The following is a 17,085-nucleotide window of genomic DNA, read 5'->3' as shown; positions in this document are numbered from 1 at the left end:
TAGAAAATGGGTGGTATACCAAGTAAAAAGTCTTTAACTGCTCTTGAATGCATGGTGGAGAATTTCTCAAAATTTAGGGAATTAACTCAAACACCAGGATGTAATAGCCCCCAGAAATTGAGATCTCTTTGTGAACTAGACTGGGTGCAATTTAATACCGGGTGGCCAGGTGAAGGAAGTTATGATTTAAAAGATATCAGAACAGTTGTGAGAATAACAGCAGAGGTTCATCCGGATCAATTTCCATATGCAGAGGCATGGGAAAATGCTATCATTACACAGCCCGCATGGTTAAAGAAATGTCAAAACAAAGAATGTGCTGTTTTTGTAGCTTTAACTAATTTGAAAAAGCCTCAGGCAGATAAAAAGAAAAGAAGATTTGGAATTTTTCCTTGTCCTGAGGAAGAAGTGAGTAACCCTCCTCCTTATGTTCCTATGTACCCACAGTTAAAAGCCATTGACAATGAAAGGGCAACTTTGGTTCCTCAGGCAACTTCTTTAACCACACCAAAAGCTTCTGATACCTCTCCTGGGGAATCTAAAAAGTCACCTTTAATAGATCTAGCATCTGCAAGCAGATGGCTTCAGAATATAACAGAAGAATTTTTGCGAGATAGTCCCATAGCTGGAAGAACTAGAAGCCATAGTAATCCAAACCCAAAGATTGCTTTTCAATTGCCTTTAAGATCAATGGTCCAATATGTACAAGAGATAGATAACAAAGGAGAATTAACCCTAACTCCAAAAACCACTTACCAGCATGTGCCTTTTACCACTTCAGATTTGTTAAATTGGAAGTCTAATAATCCTCCTTATACTGAAAACCCTCAGCCACTTATAAATTTGTGCGAAACAATAATGGCTAGCCACCAGCCAGATTGGGCAGATTGCCAACAGCTATTACAGGCTCTCTTCACATCTGAAGAGCGAAGAAGAATCCTTAATCAAGGAACCCAACTAGCACAGATATATGCTGCTGAAAAGACAAGTTATAATCCCATTGAATGGGCTGCAGGGGCATTTCCTTTGACAAATCCAAACTGGGATCCTAATATAAGCCGAGAGATGGAATATATAGTCAGATACAGGGAATTTTTAATGGAAGCTTTGAAGAAGGGACCCCAAAAGGTGATCAACCTCAAGAAGATACAGGAAGTAATGCAAGGAAAAGATGAAAGTCCAGGTGCTTATTTAGAGAGATTATTGGAAGCTTACCGAAAGTATAGTCCCTATGATCCTGAATCAAAAGATGGATCTGCATTATTAAATACTTCATTTGTTACTCAATCAGCCCCAGACATCCGTAGAAAGTTGCAGAAGCAAGATGGGTTTGCAGGAATGAATCTGTCCCAGTTAATTGAAATAGCTACCAAAGTATTCATCCATAGGGACGAAGCAGAAAAAAGAGAGAGAAAGAAAATAAGAGAGGAGGATCATAAGATTTTTTTGAACCTTCTAGATGAAAGAGATAAATTGAAAGAATCTGAAAGTGGAAACAGAAGGAAAAGAGGAATGTGGCAGAAGGAAAGAAGAGGAGGACGAGGGATGCCCCTGGGAAGACACCAGTGTGCCATTTGTCGTCAAGAAGGTCATTGGAAGAACGAGTGCCCATCTGCTCAAGGAACGGTAGGAATACAAAGGGGAATGCCATCCCAGAGAGGACATTGGAGAGGAAGAGGCCGGGGAGGAGGCCACCAAGGGGGATATGCTAACCTGGTTCCTGGGGCTAGATATGGAGAAAAAAGAGAAGAAGAATTTGTTGGGATGGTTGGATTAGGAGAAGACTGGACGGAATAGGACAGACCGGCCCCCTTATGCCTAGGCCCGGGGGAGCCACTGGTCAAAATGAATGTTGAGGGCCAGGAAATGACTTTTCTAGTAGATACGGGAGCTGACCACTCTGTGGTAACCAAGCCAGTGGCCCCTGAAAATGGACTAGAACTTAATGTGGTTGGAGCCACCGGTCAAAGACAAAGTTATCCTATGTTACAAAGCAGAAAATGTGATTTAGCAAACCAACAAGTGATGCATGAATTCTTATATATACCTGAATGCCCAATCTCTTTATTAGGAAGAGACTTGCTTTGCAAAATGAGAGCAATATTAGCATTTGAAGACAATGGGACAATGGAAATGACTGTTAGAAAGGGACTTTATACTTTGATTTGTCCTATGTCAGAGGAATGGAGAATATTTACTGTTTGTGAGGAAAGTACTGAAGAATGGAAGAGATATGGAGTTCCAGGTGTATGGGCAGAAGACAATCCACCTGGCTTGGCCCGGTGTGTTCCACCTGTACAGATAGAAGTAAAACCAGGGATGGGACCTGTGGCTATTCGACAATATCCCATACCTCGAAAAGCTGTAGAAGGGATCAATTTGCATCTGAATAAGTTACTTGAATATGGGATCCTAAGAGAATGTAGGTCTCCTTGGAACACCCCTCTTTTACCATTACAAAAGCCAGGAACACAAGACTTTCGTCCGGTGCAGGATTTAAGAGCTATAAATCAAGTTACAGTAACCATACATCCTGTAGTGCCCAATCCATATGTACTTTTAAGTTTAATACCAGCAGCTGCTACCCATTTTACAGTCCTGGATTTGAAAGATGCATTTTTTTGTATACGCCTTGAAACCAATAGTCAGCCCATTTTTGCTTTTCAATGGGAAAACCCTACAACCGGAGCAAAAGTCCAATATACTTGGACTCGTTTGCCTCAAGGTTTTAAGAACAGCCCGACGATATTTGGAACTGCATTGGCTCAGGATTTACAAGGGTTCCCATCTGACCCTAAAAATAGGGTGCTTTTACAATATGTGGATGATCTTCTCTTGGCAGCCACGTCACAAGAAGAGTGTTACAGGGCGACTAAGGAACTATTACATCTACTTTATGAAAAAGGATACAAGGTTTCTAAAAAGAAGGCCCAGCTGTGTAAAACTGATGTCAAATATTTGGGTTTTCGTGTGTCACAAGGAAAGAGACAATTAGAAATTGAAAGGAAACAAGCAGTTTGTGCCATCCCCACCCCCACCAGTAGGCGTCAAGTGCGAGAATTCTTGGGGAGTGCGGGGTTTTGCAGAATTTGGATACCGAACTTTGCTATCATGGCAAGACCTCTTTATGAAGCTACAAAGGGGGGTGAAAAGGAACCATTTAATTGGACCCCCGAATGCGCCCAAGCATTTGCCCAGTTAAAACAAGCTCTGGTGCAAGCACCTGCATTGGGCCTGCCAGATTTGGAGAAGCCATTTACCCTTTATGTTGGTGAACGAGATGGAATAGCAGTGGGGGTGCTTACCCAGCTACTAGGAACCTGGGCAAGACCAGTAGCCTACTTGTCCAAACAAATAGACAAGGTAGCAAAGGGTTGGCCATCTTGTCTACGTGCTGTAGCTGCTACGGCCTTGCTGACTCAAGAAGCTGATAAGTTGACTTTAGGACAAGAATTGGTAGTTATGGTTCCTCACTCAGTAACAGCTATTATGGAATATAGAGGACATTATTGGTTCACAAATAGCCGTATGTTGAAATATCAGACCTTGTTATGTGAGAACCCTCGAATCAAGTTACAGGTTTGCAGTACATTAAATCCTGCTTCACTCCTGCCTATTGAAGGAGAATTACTTCAACATAATTGTTTGGAAACTATGGATGAGATATATTCCAGTAGGCCTGACCTAAAAGATCAACCTTGGCCTAAGGCGGATGCTACTCTTTTTACAGATGGAAGCAGTTTTGTTGAAAATGGACAAAGGTATGCTGGATATGCTGTAGTAACTGCAACCACTGTGTGGGAAGCAGAACCACTTCCTCTAAACACCTCAGCTCAAAAGGCAGAACTGATAGCCCTAATTAGAGCTCTTGAATTGTCAGAAGGAAAAACAGTCAACATTTATACAGATTCAAAATATGCATTTACTACTCTGCATGCACATGGAGCTTTATATAAAGAAAAGGGTCTATTAAATTCTGCTGGGAAAGAAATACGACATAGTGAGACCATTCTGAGATTGTTAGATGCTGTCTGGATTCCTGCTAAAGTAGCAGTGATGCATTGTAAAGGACATCAATATGGCGAGGATCCTGTGACCTTTGGAAACCGATATGCTGACACTACCGCAAAGGCTGCGGCCCGGAAGGGACGAGGACAAGAGCCGGTCATGGCCCCTTTGCAGGTAAGAGACTGGTTAAGGAAAGATGACTTGTTATATACTCCAGAGGAAGAACAATGGGCCCAGCGTGAGAAAGCTGTAAGGAAAAATGGATGGTTGGTGTTGCCGGACCAGAGGCTGTTTGTACCCAGACAGATAGCTTGGGAAATGATTAAGGAGGCACACCAGGAAACCCATATGGGAAAAACAGCTTTGGCCTCACTAATGGGACGACAACTTTACATAAATGGGCTCACTGCCCTAACAGGAATAGCCTCAGCCAGATGTCATATTTGTGCTGAAAATAACCCCAGAACAGGACCACTGCCACCTCCAGGGGTTCAATATCAAGGAAATACACCTTTTGAATCTTTAGTAGTAGATTTCACTGAAATGCCAAAGTGTGGGCCTCATAAGTATTTGCTTGTGTTTGTATGTACTCATTCTGGATGGCCTGAAGCATATCCAACTAGAACTGAAAAGGCGGCTGAAGTGTCAAGGGCACTTCTTAGAGACATCATCCCAAGATATGGGATTCCTTTGCACATTGGTTCAGATAATGGACCAGCTTTTGTATCAGAAGTCTTACAGTCCTTGGTCCAACTATTGGGGACGAAATGGAAGTTGCATTGTGCATATCGACCTCAGAGCTCAGGAAAAGTAGAAAGGATGAATCAAACTCTAAAAGGAAAATTATCAAAAATGTGTCAAGAGACTCGCTTGCCATGGACTAGGTTACTGCCTATAGCCTTGCTCCATGTTAGATGTACTCCTACTAAGTTTTTGGGCCTGTCCCCGTTTGAACTTATGTATGGAAGACCTCCCCTTGGATTGAGGCATCTTCAAGGAGATATTAATCAATTGGGACAGCAAGCATTAAAAAGGGATGTTCAAGCATTAGGGCTGGCCATAGCCCAACTTCAACAATACACTGAAGAACTAAGACCACCTTGGCCAGCTACTCCTTTACACTCCTTCCGCCCGGGGGACTCAGTGCTGATTAAGGATTGGAGACTAGAACCGTTAAGACCAAAATGGAAAGGGCCTTTTACTGTCTTGCTTTCAACTCCCACAGCTGTCAAAGTGGAAGGAATCAAAGCCTGGATCCATTACACCAGAATAAAAAAGGCACCATCTGAGTGGACTGCGACTCCTGAACAGAAAGATCTCCTGAGACTTCATACCGTCAAACCAACAGCGCCATGAGACCCAGAAAGAGGACTACGGCTCTGGTTTTGACCACATACCTGGAAGCTGGTCAAATAAATCAGACAGAAGATTGAGGAGCACTGTGGAAGTGCCGACGTGTATGGGACATTCTTCAATAATTGTGATAAATGATTCTGTTTGATTGTGTTAAAATTATTGTTATTCTTTTCTTGCTTTAAAATAAGGATCTGACATCCTGAGTTTGCGATGCTACTGTGGAACATTCGCTCGCAAAAAGGGGGGAATGTGGTGGCTGTATGAAGAAAAATAATGAGAAGTGAGGGGTTACCTGTCTGAGAAGGAAAGCAGAATCTTTGGTAGAAGGGAAACTTTACAGATGACTCAGAAACCTTTCAGGCTGGTTTATCTTGTGTCAATATTTGAATAAGCCAAGGCTGAAGCTAAATGTGTTACTAGGGTTAGTGCCAAGTACAAAGTTAATAATTATTAATCCAGGGAAGAAGCGAACATCTGAAGATATGGTATAACAGCGCCACCTCCTGTCTGGTTGATGTAAATAGCAGGCAATTAAATACACCTTTTAAATGGAGCAATTGAAAAAAACTAATATATTATGAATGTATTGTGAATGTATTATGGGGGAACTTAAGGAGAATTAATAAGGAAAATGCTTGTTTTGGATAAATTGAAGAGATATATATGAAGACATATGTATGAAGAGAAATATATGAAATGATGATTCATTCTAAAGATTATGTAAGTCCTCTGGGAATGTAGTCAGCTGATGGAAGGGAAAATAGTGGATCTTGCCAACAAATGTTCTTGGCTGCGATTCCTCGAGGACAAACGGATGTTGATTAGATTGTGTAAATGTCAGGACTTTTCTGCGCATGTGTAACCCTGAGAATCATGCTATAAATGCTGGAGCAAATCTGACTTCCAGTGTGTGTCAGATATTGTATTCTGAACACCCGATCAGGCCTGATTGAATAAAAAGCCTGGAATCTGTTGCTGTCTCCCTTCTCTTCCTTCCTGATTGCATTCATCTGATCCTGGGTAACAAACCTGCTGCTACAGTTTAACTACCACAGAGCTGATTCGCTGCCCATGTCAAATGTTTAGTGTAGATGTGCCCATGAAAGTTTTTATTGAACGAAGCAACCTGCCTTGAAATGTTTCTATATTTACTCAAGTGTAGAATACCATCAAATGGAATGTGCAGCTCAATTTTGAAATGTGCATTACAAAAAAAATGCCATTAAATGTAGTGCACAGGTGAAAAGGTTTGACTTCCCCATGTCTCTTAGCCCTTCAGCTGCTTGCCTTGGTCAGCCAGGCAGTAGGAGGGCCAACAAGCAAAGGGAAGTAATGTCCCTTCACCAGCCTTGCATCATTCCCAACTGCCCTCATTCACGAGGCCTTCAAAATCTCCCCCATGATATAGAAGGCCTTGTGGATGAGGCCTTTGAATCTAATGTGCCCCTCTTTTTTGCCTAGGTAATTTAGCCCAAAGGTGTGGTAAATACAGTAAAGGGGCCGGGGGGGGGGGGGATAAAAAGAAATATATATCGTATTGTTTAATTACAGATGCACAGATGCGAACAGGAGCTTCAGATTAAATTTTAACTGACTTCAGGAACATTACTGGCTCTTCTCACACAGTGATTTACTGCTATTGTCACCAGAATGTGAGTGTAGATTAAAATTGGAACATTGCATGGTCTAGCATGCAAAATGGTCTTTGACTGAAGACTTGTGCTTTAGTTGGGTTTTAGGAAATGCGAGAAGATTATCAATTTCTCTAAAATATTCCTTTCCAATTTTTGTCTTCAAGCTAAAACTGTAAAAAGATTCCAGATTTGGGAAAAGCAGGATTGTGTACGACATAAAGGCAAAATACAATAGCATGCATGTGAATGGAGAACATCAGGCTCTCCCAAAATTGTTAATCTGTAACTCCCATTATCCTTTATACTTGGTGCAACATCTGGAGGGTCACAGGTTCCATATCACAGCCAGCTAATCTATTTCAACCTACATAGTGGTTGAAAAAAAGAGAGTCTGGACACACAATAATTTTTGAATAATAAGGTCTCAGAACTGTTTTCAGTGTAAGGGGTATAGACATTGGGAGGCAGGTAGTCTCTAATTTTGTGTGCTTGGAGCAGTTGGAGGTACAGGTTGATCATCCTATATCTGAAATTCAAAAATCTGAAATACTAAAAAAAAGTAAATTGTTTACTTTGATGACTGAGATTGTGAAATCCTTGCTTGTTTGTTATATATTTTTTCCTGTGGCACCTTTATTCTGCAATGTGTTTAAGTCTTGTTTGATATACACAATTATTTCAAAAATTGTGTATAAAGTTATATTGAGATTATGATATATATATATATATCATAATATAAAACACAGAAATGTTTAAACTTAACTCTCAACTCCATTTTGAATGTATATGCAAATGCAAGTTTTCCAAAATTTAAAACTCTGTAATCCAAAATCTAGAACACTTCTGATCTCAAGTATTTTGAATAAGAGAAACTTAAATTGTACTTGGAATGAGATACCCAAACTGTACCGGGAATGAGAGAACAATGACTTTCCAGCACAATGTATGGGAAAGTGTGCATAGGTAGGGTTGTAGTCAGCTTTTATTATTCCTAGGAGGGCTGAATTACAACAGCTATCTTAATATTTCTTAGTACTTGATCATTTACTATAGTACTAATGAATAATTTGGGAAGACTTCGGCAATGCAATTTTGCCTGATAATTTCAGGGGAACTCAACCTGCCCCCTTCAGTTTCTCATGCCCACTTTTCCATGATTTTTTTAAAAAAAATTAACCCCTTCAGAGCTAAATGATGCATACTGTCCAATATTTCACTGATGAAAACTGGGACACCTGTGGCCTAGCAACATCGAAATGCGGTCAAGATGAAGAATACATAAGTCAGGAAAAGCTGAAGCTGAAGTAGATTGCTTTTGATAAAGCTTACTGGGAGAGGCAACACCCCCCCCCCCACCACCACACACACACACACACACACACACACACACATCTCCCTTCCATGCTGAGGTCTAATGGTTTTAAGTTACAGGAAAGTAGATTTTGATTACTTGTCAACATTTATTAACAGTGAGAGCAGTTTGGCAATGGACCATATTGCCTGGAGCGGTGGTGGGGACTCCTGCTTTGCACATCTTCAGGAATAGGCAGGGCAGCTGGAGGTGCTCTAGATGGAGATCCTACATGGAGCTGGGAGTTGGACCCAATAGACCATGAGGCCACTTTCAACTCTATGGTTCTATGATGTTTACATGTCAAATGGCAGATTTCAATCTGGAGATTGTGTGTGTGTCAGGTGCTACTTGAAGAACTGCAAGTTGCTTCTGATGTGAGAGAATTGGCCATCTGCAAGGACGTTGCCCAGAGAATGCCCGAATGTTGGATGTTTTACCATCCTTGTGGGAGGCTTCTCTCATGTCCCCATATGCGGAGCTGGAGCTGACAGAGGAAGTTCAACCCACTCTCCTTAGATTCGAACTGCTGACCTGTTGATCAGCAGTCCTGCCGGCACAAGTGTTTAACCCATTGCACAACTGGGTGCTCTTTACTTGCTGATGATGTAGGATAGGGACAAGTTGTCAAGCGTTCATGATACATATTAGAATTTGATTCTTTTGGTCACCTAGGAAGGGATTCTTAACCTATATAAAAGTTAAGATGCAGTTCACAAGGGTTTAACCCATTGCGCCAACAAGGGCTCCAGTCTGGAGATGCAGTGTGTGCCATCCCATGTCCCCAAGGCAAAAGTAGATGGCATAGCTGCTGTAGTTCCATTCCTCTCTTGGTTCACATATAATATTAAGGAAGGAGATATCATAGCTGCCAGTTGATGAAATAACTTTATGAATATAAATAGAACTCAGAGCATGGGATTTATTTCTATATGGGATTATGGGGATTGTAGGAGCCCCTGGTGACACAGTGGATTAAACCCCTGTGCCAGCAGGTCGCAGGTTCGAATCTGGGGAGAGTGTGGATGAGCTCCAGCTTCCCATTGCGGGGACATGAGAGAAGCCTTCCACAAGGATGGTAAAACACCAAAACATCCAGGAATCTTCTGGGCAACATCCTTGCAGATGGCCAGTTCTCTCACACCAGAAGTGACTTACAGTCTCTCAAGTCACTCCTGACCAGGCATGTAGCCGGGGGGGGGGGGGGGGGGCTCGGGGGGCTTCAGCCCCCCCCCCCCCCCGAAATTTTCATGGTGGTTCGCGAAAAGGACTTAATGGTGCATTATTTAAACTGTTATGTTTATTCATATCATGATCTGATCACCATACTCAATATATCCCAAATGCATGGGGGTATTGATACAAAAGGTTTGCTAGGCTAGACCCTAGAAACGAAATCCTGGCTACGGGCCTGCTCCTGACATGACAAAAAAAAAAGGGGGGGGGGTTGTAGTTTACAAAATTAACTTTATTGAGCTCTGGTAGATTGTTCCACCTATGCATTACTTCAAGTCAAACATGACTTAAGGTACAATATGATTGTTTCTTTTCTTTTGTATGTGGCAAAAATACTATTGTAACTGAATATTGTAAACAAGGCTTTACTATGCAACAACATTATTTTATTCTATTCGTTTAAAAAGATCTAGGCCCTATTTCAGCGAATGCAGACCTCTTCCTTGCATGATGATGATAATTGGTTCCTTATTTTGTTAGAATCAAATTTATGTAAAGATCAGCATAAGCCATGCTTCATTATACAATATCAATGGTACCATGCAGAGTTGGGCCAAGGGGGCTGCATATTGTGGTTGATTCACAAAGGCTGTCCCACAATTTCTGGTATAAAAAGCTGACAGAGGATGATCCTTGCCCACAGGTTTCAGTGCCAAAAATAGAATTGCTTTTATCACTCCCTGTTCCCTGGGCTTGACTCATCCTGTGACTTTGATGTTCCGTGACTAGTTCTGAGGATGCCAGTTTCCCTCCCACCTCCCTGATGCTGGATCATAAAGTATACAACCAAAGGAAACATGGAGGTCAGATACTTTATTTCCCTAGACTATGGCAAAATTTCCCTCAACGTGACTTGCAGATGTTTAGATGCCATGAATAAGTTTACCTGCCACTCATCAATAGACTTCCATACAAGAAGTGGAGAGGCATGCTCCTGGACATCTTACAATCATTATTAAATCTTTAAATCTAGGAAAGTTATAAAAATTAGAGTTACATGGAATTTCACTTCCTCTTTTACCACTCTTTATTCCTCAACTTCCCTTGCCAACTCCTTACTATATCTAAAGCTTTATCAGCCAAAGTACTACATGCATACATATGAGCGTGATAATCTATTTAGCATCATGCCTTCCAACATTCCCACTTTGACAGAGACAACTCTAATTGATCTTCCTTCATCCCACTTTTTAGCTTCTTGTAAAAGGTCCCAATCTCTCTCTCTTCTTCCCACTTTCCCCCTTTGTCCCCCACTTTCTTCAATTGCTGTATGTTGAGTTAAAGTATAAAAGCAATTTGCACTCAGATGCTCAACAGGACATTGAGAAAAGTAAAGGTTAGAATCACGTACTTCCTAATAGGCTTAAGTAAAAGCAAAGTGCTGAAGCCTCTCCTGGTTGCTGTGTTCCTCCTCATTGGTAACTTTTATCATCTTGATCATTGTGATAAGTTGGAAGGTATGTAGAACCCTAAACAAGTACCTGGGATATACCTGAATTTGGAATTTGTGAATGAAAATAACAAAAGAAGCTTAACATTTGTTTTCTGTTTTCTTTTTTTATACGGTGGAGGGGATTGTTTTGACTTTGTACAATCTATACTATTTCATATTTGCATATAAATATCTCAAAATCCACCCCATATCAACTGCCTCTGTTTTCTTTGCTGACCTTAGTGAGATGTCACATAGATGTATTTGCACGATATTGTGTAATTCTATAAAAATAGAGGGTTTTTGTGTGTGTTTGTGTCATGAGTGATTTGAGAAACTGCAAGTCGTTTATCGTGTGTGAGAATTGGCCGTCTGCAAGGATTTTGCCCAGGGGATGCCTGGATGTTTTGGTGTTTTACCATCCTTGTGGGAGCTTCTCTCATGTCTCCGCATGGAGAGCTGGAGCTGACAGAGGGAGCTCATCTGTGCTCTCCCCTGATTCAAACCTCCAACCTGTCGGTCTTTAGTCCTGCCGGCACAAGATTTTAACCGACTGCGCCATCGGGGGCTCCTTAAAATAGAGGTCATAAGAGCATGATCTCATGTAAATATAAGGAAAATTAATATTAAAAACAGGACAACCATGGGAGTAGGAGGAATGAAAGAAATAAGATCAATGAGTATTCCTCTTGACCAAAGGTAGCTCTTGTTTGTCACTGGTTCCCAAACTTGACTCACAGATACAACTCTAAGAAGCCCTGAACATGCTGATTTGAGATTTCTGATAACTGAAGTCCAATAATTTCTGGGATCCATGTTTGGCATCACTATGTAATGCAGAAAAAGAACAGATGAATTGAACAATTAAACCATGTTTTTTTCTAAATTTAGCCTATTAATGGTATTCTGCTGCATCAATAACCTAAGAATGGAGAGGAGGGATAAATGCAAAAACATATGATAGCAGGAAATGGTATTGATGCAAACGTAATTGCATGGATGCAAACGTAATTGCATGTGCATTCTAGAAAATTGCTGCAACTTTTATTAAGAACAATAAAACTGTGACTTTGTTTTCTAAGAATCGCCATAATTTCATTATGATTTTCCTAGCACTCTGTTTAACCTTTGATTTGTAAACATGGAGTTCTCAAAGAGTTGAGGCTGTCCGCAGCTATTGTTTCAGATTTCAAACTCCAATTTTCCTTATATTTCCTTTCTTTTTGATTTGGAAGAATCTGTATTTAAGACAGGACTGAGGCGGAAGAACCATGTTACAGTTAGAGGAGCTAATGCCAAGAGGAAACATGGAAAGCTTCAAAAATAAGCTAGTCCTCTGGAGAAAACCTGTCTGATTTATGTTTATGAGCTGCAGTGTATCAAAAAGACCAGAGCCGGTAAAATAATAGCAAAGTGTACACATTAAGCTGAAATATAACTCAGTCGGTACCTCATCATTAAATCAAGCTGCCAGGAATATTGATTTATGTTTGAGCACGTTCATTTAAAAACAATAGACAAAACAGAACTAGGTGGAAAATATCCTGGCCTAGGTACATCTAATGAATTTTTAAAAAAATCTGTACTTAAAATAATTGAGTGATATTTAAATATTCTTTGCCTCCATCTGTTTTTATATGACGTGATTATTCCATAGTAGACTGTATACATATTACATTGTCCCTGAGAGTGGATGCTTTTGAAGTCAGAAGTTGATGCATATGATTAATGCTACTATAGGGAGGGCTTATTAAATATTTTCTACTGAAATACCTGTGCTTTTCCTACCTTTAATATTTAAATGGTATTTGTAAGATTTGCTATTTATTCCATCATTTGACTCTCTGTTGCCTTTATGGAAAAGCCCTCTCAAGTTATATATCTTTACTCTCGTTTACTTTTGTTTATATCAGAAACAGTTGACTCAAATGTAAATTCTTTTGTCTGAGAAATTTATTTCCATAAGAGTAGAATCCCATCAAATGTATGTTTTAATCACTTAAAGTGAAGACAGATACTTCTCACACATTTTGTGTATTTATTTATTTATTTCGGACATTTCTACCCCGCCCTTCTCAACCCCCTAGGGGGGACTCAGGGCGGCTTCCAACCGGCACATATTCGATGCCTGCAATTCAACATAGTAAAATATACAACAACAGTAATTATAAATAATTAAAACATAAAGTTAATACAATAAAAACTAATAGAAAAAAGCCAGTATGGTGGCCAACGTTTCGCCGAGTTCTGTAATTGAGTCCATTCAGCTTATCATAATCCGTTCCAAAGCTCTAGTCGTCATTGTCCATGTCAGTCTGCCAGATTACCCAAAGGCCTGGTCCCATATCCATGTTTTTAATTTTCTTCTAAAAGAGAGGAGGGATGACAATGATCTAATTTCCCCAGGGAGTGAATTCCACAGGCAGGGGGCCACTACCAAGAAGGCCCTGTCCCTCGTACCCACCAGTCTCATCTGTGATAAAGGTGGGGCCGAGAGCAGGGCCTCTCCAGAAGATCTTAAATTTCTAGGCGGGATGTAGAAGTAGAGATACGTTTGAACAGGTATGCTGGGCCGGAGCCATATAGGGTTTTATAGGTCAAGACCAGCACTTTGAATTGTGCTCGGAACTGGATCGGCAGCCAGTGGAGCTGACATAGCAGAGGGGTGGTATGCTCCCTGTATGATGCTCCGGTGAGTAGTCTAGCTGCCGCCTGTTGGACTAATTGAAGTTTCCAAACAGTCTTCAAAGGCAACCCCATGTAGAGCACGTTACAGTAATCTATTCGGGATGTAACAAGAGCATGGACCACTGTGGCCAGATCCGACTTCCCAAGGTACGAGGGCAGCTGGCACACAAGTTTTAATTGTGCAAAAGCTCTCCTGGCCACCGCTGAGACCTGGGGTTCCAGGCTCAGCGATGAGTCCAGGATCACTCCCAAGCTGCGAACCTGCGTCTTCAGGGGAAGTGAAGGGGGAGTGAACTATGGGTACCTCCATGCTGTAGAATTAATGCAATTTGGCACCACATTTACTGCCACAATTCAGTGCTATGGAATCTGAGAACTGAGGCACCAGCACTATTTGGTAGAGGAGGTAAAGACCTTGTAAACCTACAACTCCCGTGATTCCATAAACTGTGCCATGAGGGTTAAAGTGGTGTCAGACTGCACTCATTCTACAGTGTAGCTGTATTAATCCTTGGCTGGATTAAAAGTGGGCATAGGTCTTTGGAGCAATTGTCACTTCTAAATTGGGAAAAAGGAGTGGTTGCCCCAAACTTTCATCCAGCAACATAGTCTTTGCATTCTGGATGCATTAAAGTTTCCCTGATCTTTTTTCAAAGGGATCCACTTGATATACACTATATATTTAAACAATACATTGTAACTGCTACTAAATTAGCCTTCCCCAACATGGCACAATTAAGGGAGGCTGAGATTTATGGGAATCATGATGTAACATGCTTGGGGTGTGCCAGTCTGAACTGGATTGAGAGGAGTTATAGACTAATGCATATCTAAAAAGCAGCTGTTTGTGGACTGCATTAGGTTGCCAATCTGTTCAAGCCTGTATTCTCCAAAAAGGGCACAGCTGATGGATGGGATTAAGGTGCTGAAAACTACTGCTGACCACCTTCATCTCTTGATACCCAAGATCATTGCAGGATCCTGTTGCATTCCAAAACTGAAGATCTTGTTCTTAAGGAGCAAACCAACTCCACCCAAAGTAGGTTGGACACTCCCATCCTCGGTCAAGAGAACGTCCTTTTGTCAGGAATGAGCTCAGTTTGTCCAGTGACATTTATAGTTGCCAGATATAAGGGTTTCATGCTGAGGTTCAGGACCTGGACTTTCTCTTCTGGCCTTCAGAGGAAGATGGAGACATCTCAAGGCAATACAATTGCTTTGAAACGTATGTGTTCATTTCTGTCATTACATAAGCATGGTGTTTTGTTTTTCAATGGCTACTCTGTGCAACTGTGGCTGATGTTTAGACATCATTCTTAATACATGAGCATTGCTTTGCCTTGTAACATCCCTTTGGTAACATCATTGGAGACTGTCCCCTGTTCTGACTCTGAAATCTCAAAACCTGGGAGTATTTGGACCTTGCAAGCCTTGCAATGGCACCTGTGGCACATATTATGGTCTTCTTGGTGCAGCTGAATTCACCTCTCATACCAAATCCAAAGAACAAGGGCATCTGGTCAATACTAGTGATCTGTATGAAAGAAAAAAAATGTTCCAACGCTATATTAAAAAAACCCTTTAGCTGCCCAGTTTGCTCCTTGTCATTTGTCAGTTCAGGTTTTATGTGCACCCTGCTGGGTTTGTCCTGAGTTTATTTGATTAACATTTATCGTCATTGTTTTATTGTTAATTTACATCTTTTGTTTGTACACTGCTTAGAGAGTTTTAGTTACTGGGTGGCTTTTAAATGCAATATAAGACATAAACAAGCAAACATATGTCTCACAGGAGGTCTGTAAGTTTAAACTGTAGTCATCTGTCTCTATCTTCCTTAGCTTATTTCCCTCTCAAATTCTGGTGGGGATTTTTCCCTTGCCAAGAAATAACTCCAACAGTGTAGGCTGTTTTTCCTCATCTCCCTGCATTTGGCAAAAATTCTGTGGACCAGATGCAGACAAGCTATTGACCACGCAAGCAAAAGGACAATTTATGTGAATGATACAGGGGAAAACCGACAAAACTGATGAAATAAGACTATTAACCAATTTAGTTTTTAAAATTAATTTAAACATGCTGTTGATTACAAATAATTGGTTTAAAATATTATTTATTTATTTGCTGTATTTATATACCACCTTTTTCACCCATGGAGGGACTCAAGGAGGTTTACAACATACTGATGGCAGAAATTCAATGCCAACATACAGTATAACAAAGAAATAATAATAACTAATTACTACATATAACTATGAACTTAAAATCATTACAACCATTAAACATAAGACACACATAAAATGTAAACATTCAGACAAAGCATAAAAATCATCCTAGTATAAACATTAAAATCACATGATCTAGAAATCATATATCATAGCCATTCTGAATAGTCATTACACTTATTCTTTAATTATTCTTTGTACTGATTTATTTACTGGCCAAAGGCTTGATCCCACAACCACATCTTTGTTCTTTCTAAAGGTCAAGAGAAAGGGTGCTGATTTAATCTCGCTGGGGAGGGAGTTCCAGAGCTGAGGCGCCACCAGTGAGAAGGCCCTGTTTCTCGTCCCTGCCAACCACAATTGTGACGGAGGCAGGACTGGGAGCAGGGCCTCCCCAGATGATCTTAACCTCTGTGATGGTTCGTAAAGGGAGATATGTTCGAACAGATAAGATGGGCTGAAACTGTTTAGGGCTACTGAGCACTTTGAATTGTGCTTGGTAGCAGACATGCAGCCAGTAGAGCTGACATAACAAAGGGGGTTGTGTGCTCCCTGTATGCTGCTACAGTCAGCTATCTGGCTAATGCCAATTTGAATACTAGAAGTTCCTGAACAGTTTTCAAAGGCAACCCCACGCAGAGCACGTTGCAGTAATCTATTCTCAATGTAACGAGCGTGGACCACCATGGTCTAGTCAGACATCTCACTGAATGCTGAGATTCAACTTAAATCATCTCTTAAAAAGAAGTTTGGGCAAGCTTTTATAGTAAATGCATATCAGAATAGGCTTAATTTGGAAAAAAAATATTTTATAGAAAAAATATTCAGAACATAGCAAACAGCATTGCCTGTGTCACTTCTTGGGATGGGACTTGTTTTCTATAGGCTACTTAGAGCTTGTGTGTGTGTGTGTGCATAGGAGTTGTAGTCCAGTTCTAATTTTTTCTATCATAATTTGTGACAGTAATGTCATTTTTCTTGGAAAATGTTGACATGAAGTGTAGTGAAGCGGGAATAGTAAAATGTGGTTAGTAATCATGAGTTATCTGTTATAGAGAGTAGGAAATGAATACATTTCTTAAGCCTTACTTCCTTTCTAATGGCTCTAAACTTACCTCAGATGTAAGCACAGCTTCATATTTCCATTGTCTCTGAATG

At 40.7% G+C, this 17,085-nt stretch overlaps 1 protein-coding gene across 1 annotated transcript; it reads left to right on the top strand.

Annotated features, from left to right (window-relative positions):
• Positions 1-1,797, top strand: LOC132767408 (uncharacterized). The gene has a single exon (XM_060762308.2). The coding sequence runs from the start codon at positions 7-9 to the stop codon at positions 1,795-1,797; it is 1,791 nt and encodes a 596-aa protein (XP_060618291.2). The 5' UTR covers positions 1-6.
• Positions 1,798-17,085: the final 15,288 nt, after the last annotated feature.

Source organism: Anolis sagrei, chromosome 4, assembly GCF_037176765.1.
Source record: "Anolis sagrei isolate rAnoSag1 chromosome 4, rAnoSag1.mat, whole genome shotgun sequence".
NCBI classification, from domain to species: Eukaryota; Metazoa; Chordata; class Lepidosauria; order Squamata; family Dactyloidae; genus Anolis; species Anolis sagrei.
Note: the sequence above shows the minus strand (reverse complement) of the source record. Positions and strands in the feature narration are given on the sequence as shown.

What these genes read in the sequence shown, in the direction of transcription:
- LOC132767408 (XM_060762308.2), top strand. Translation starts at nt 7, where the DNA reads ATGGGTGGTATACCAAGTAAAAAGTCTTTAACTGCTCTTGAATGCATG.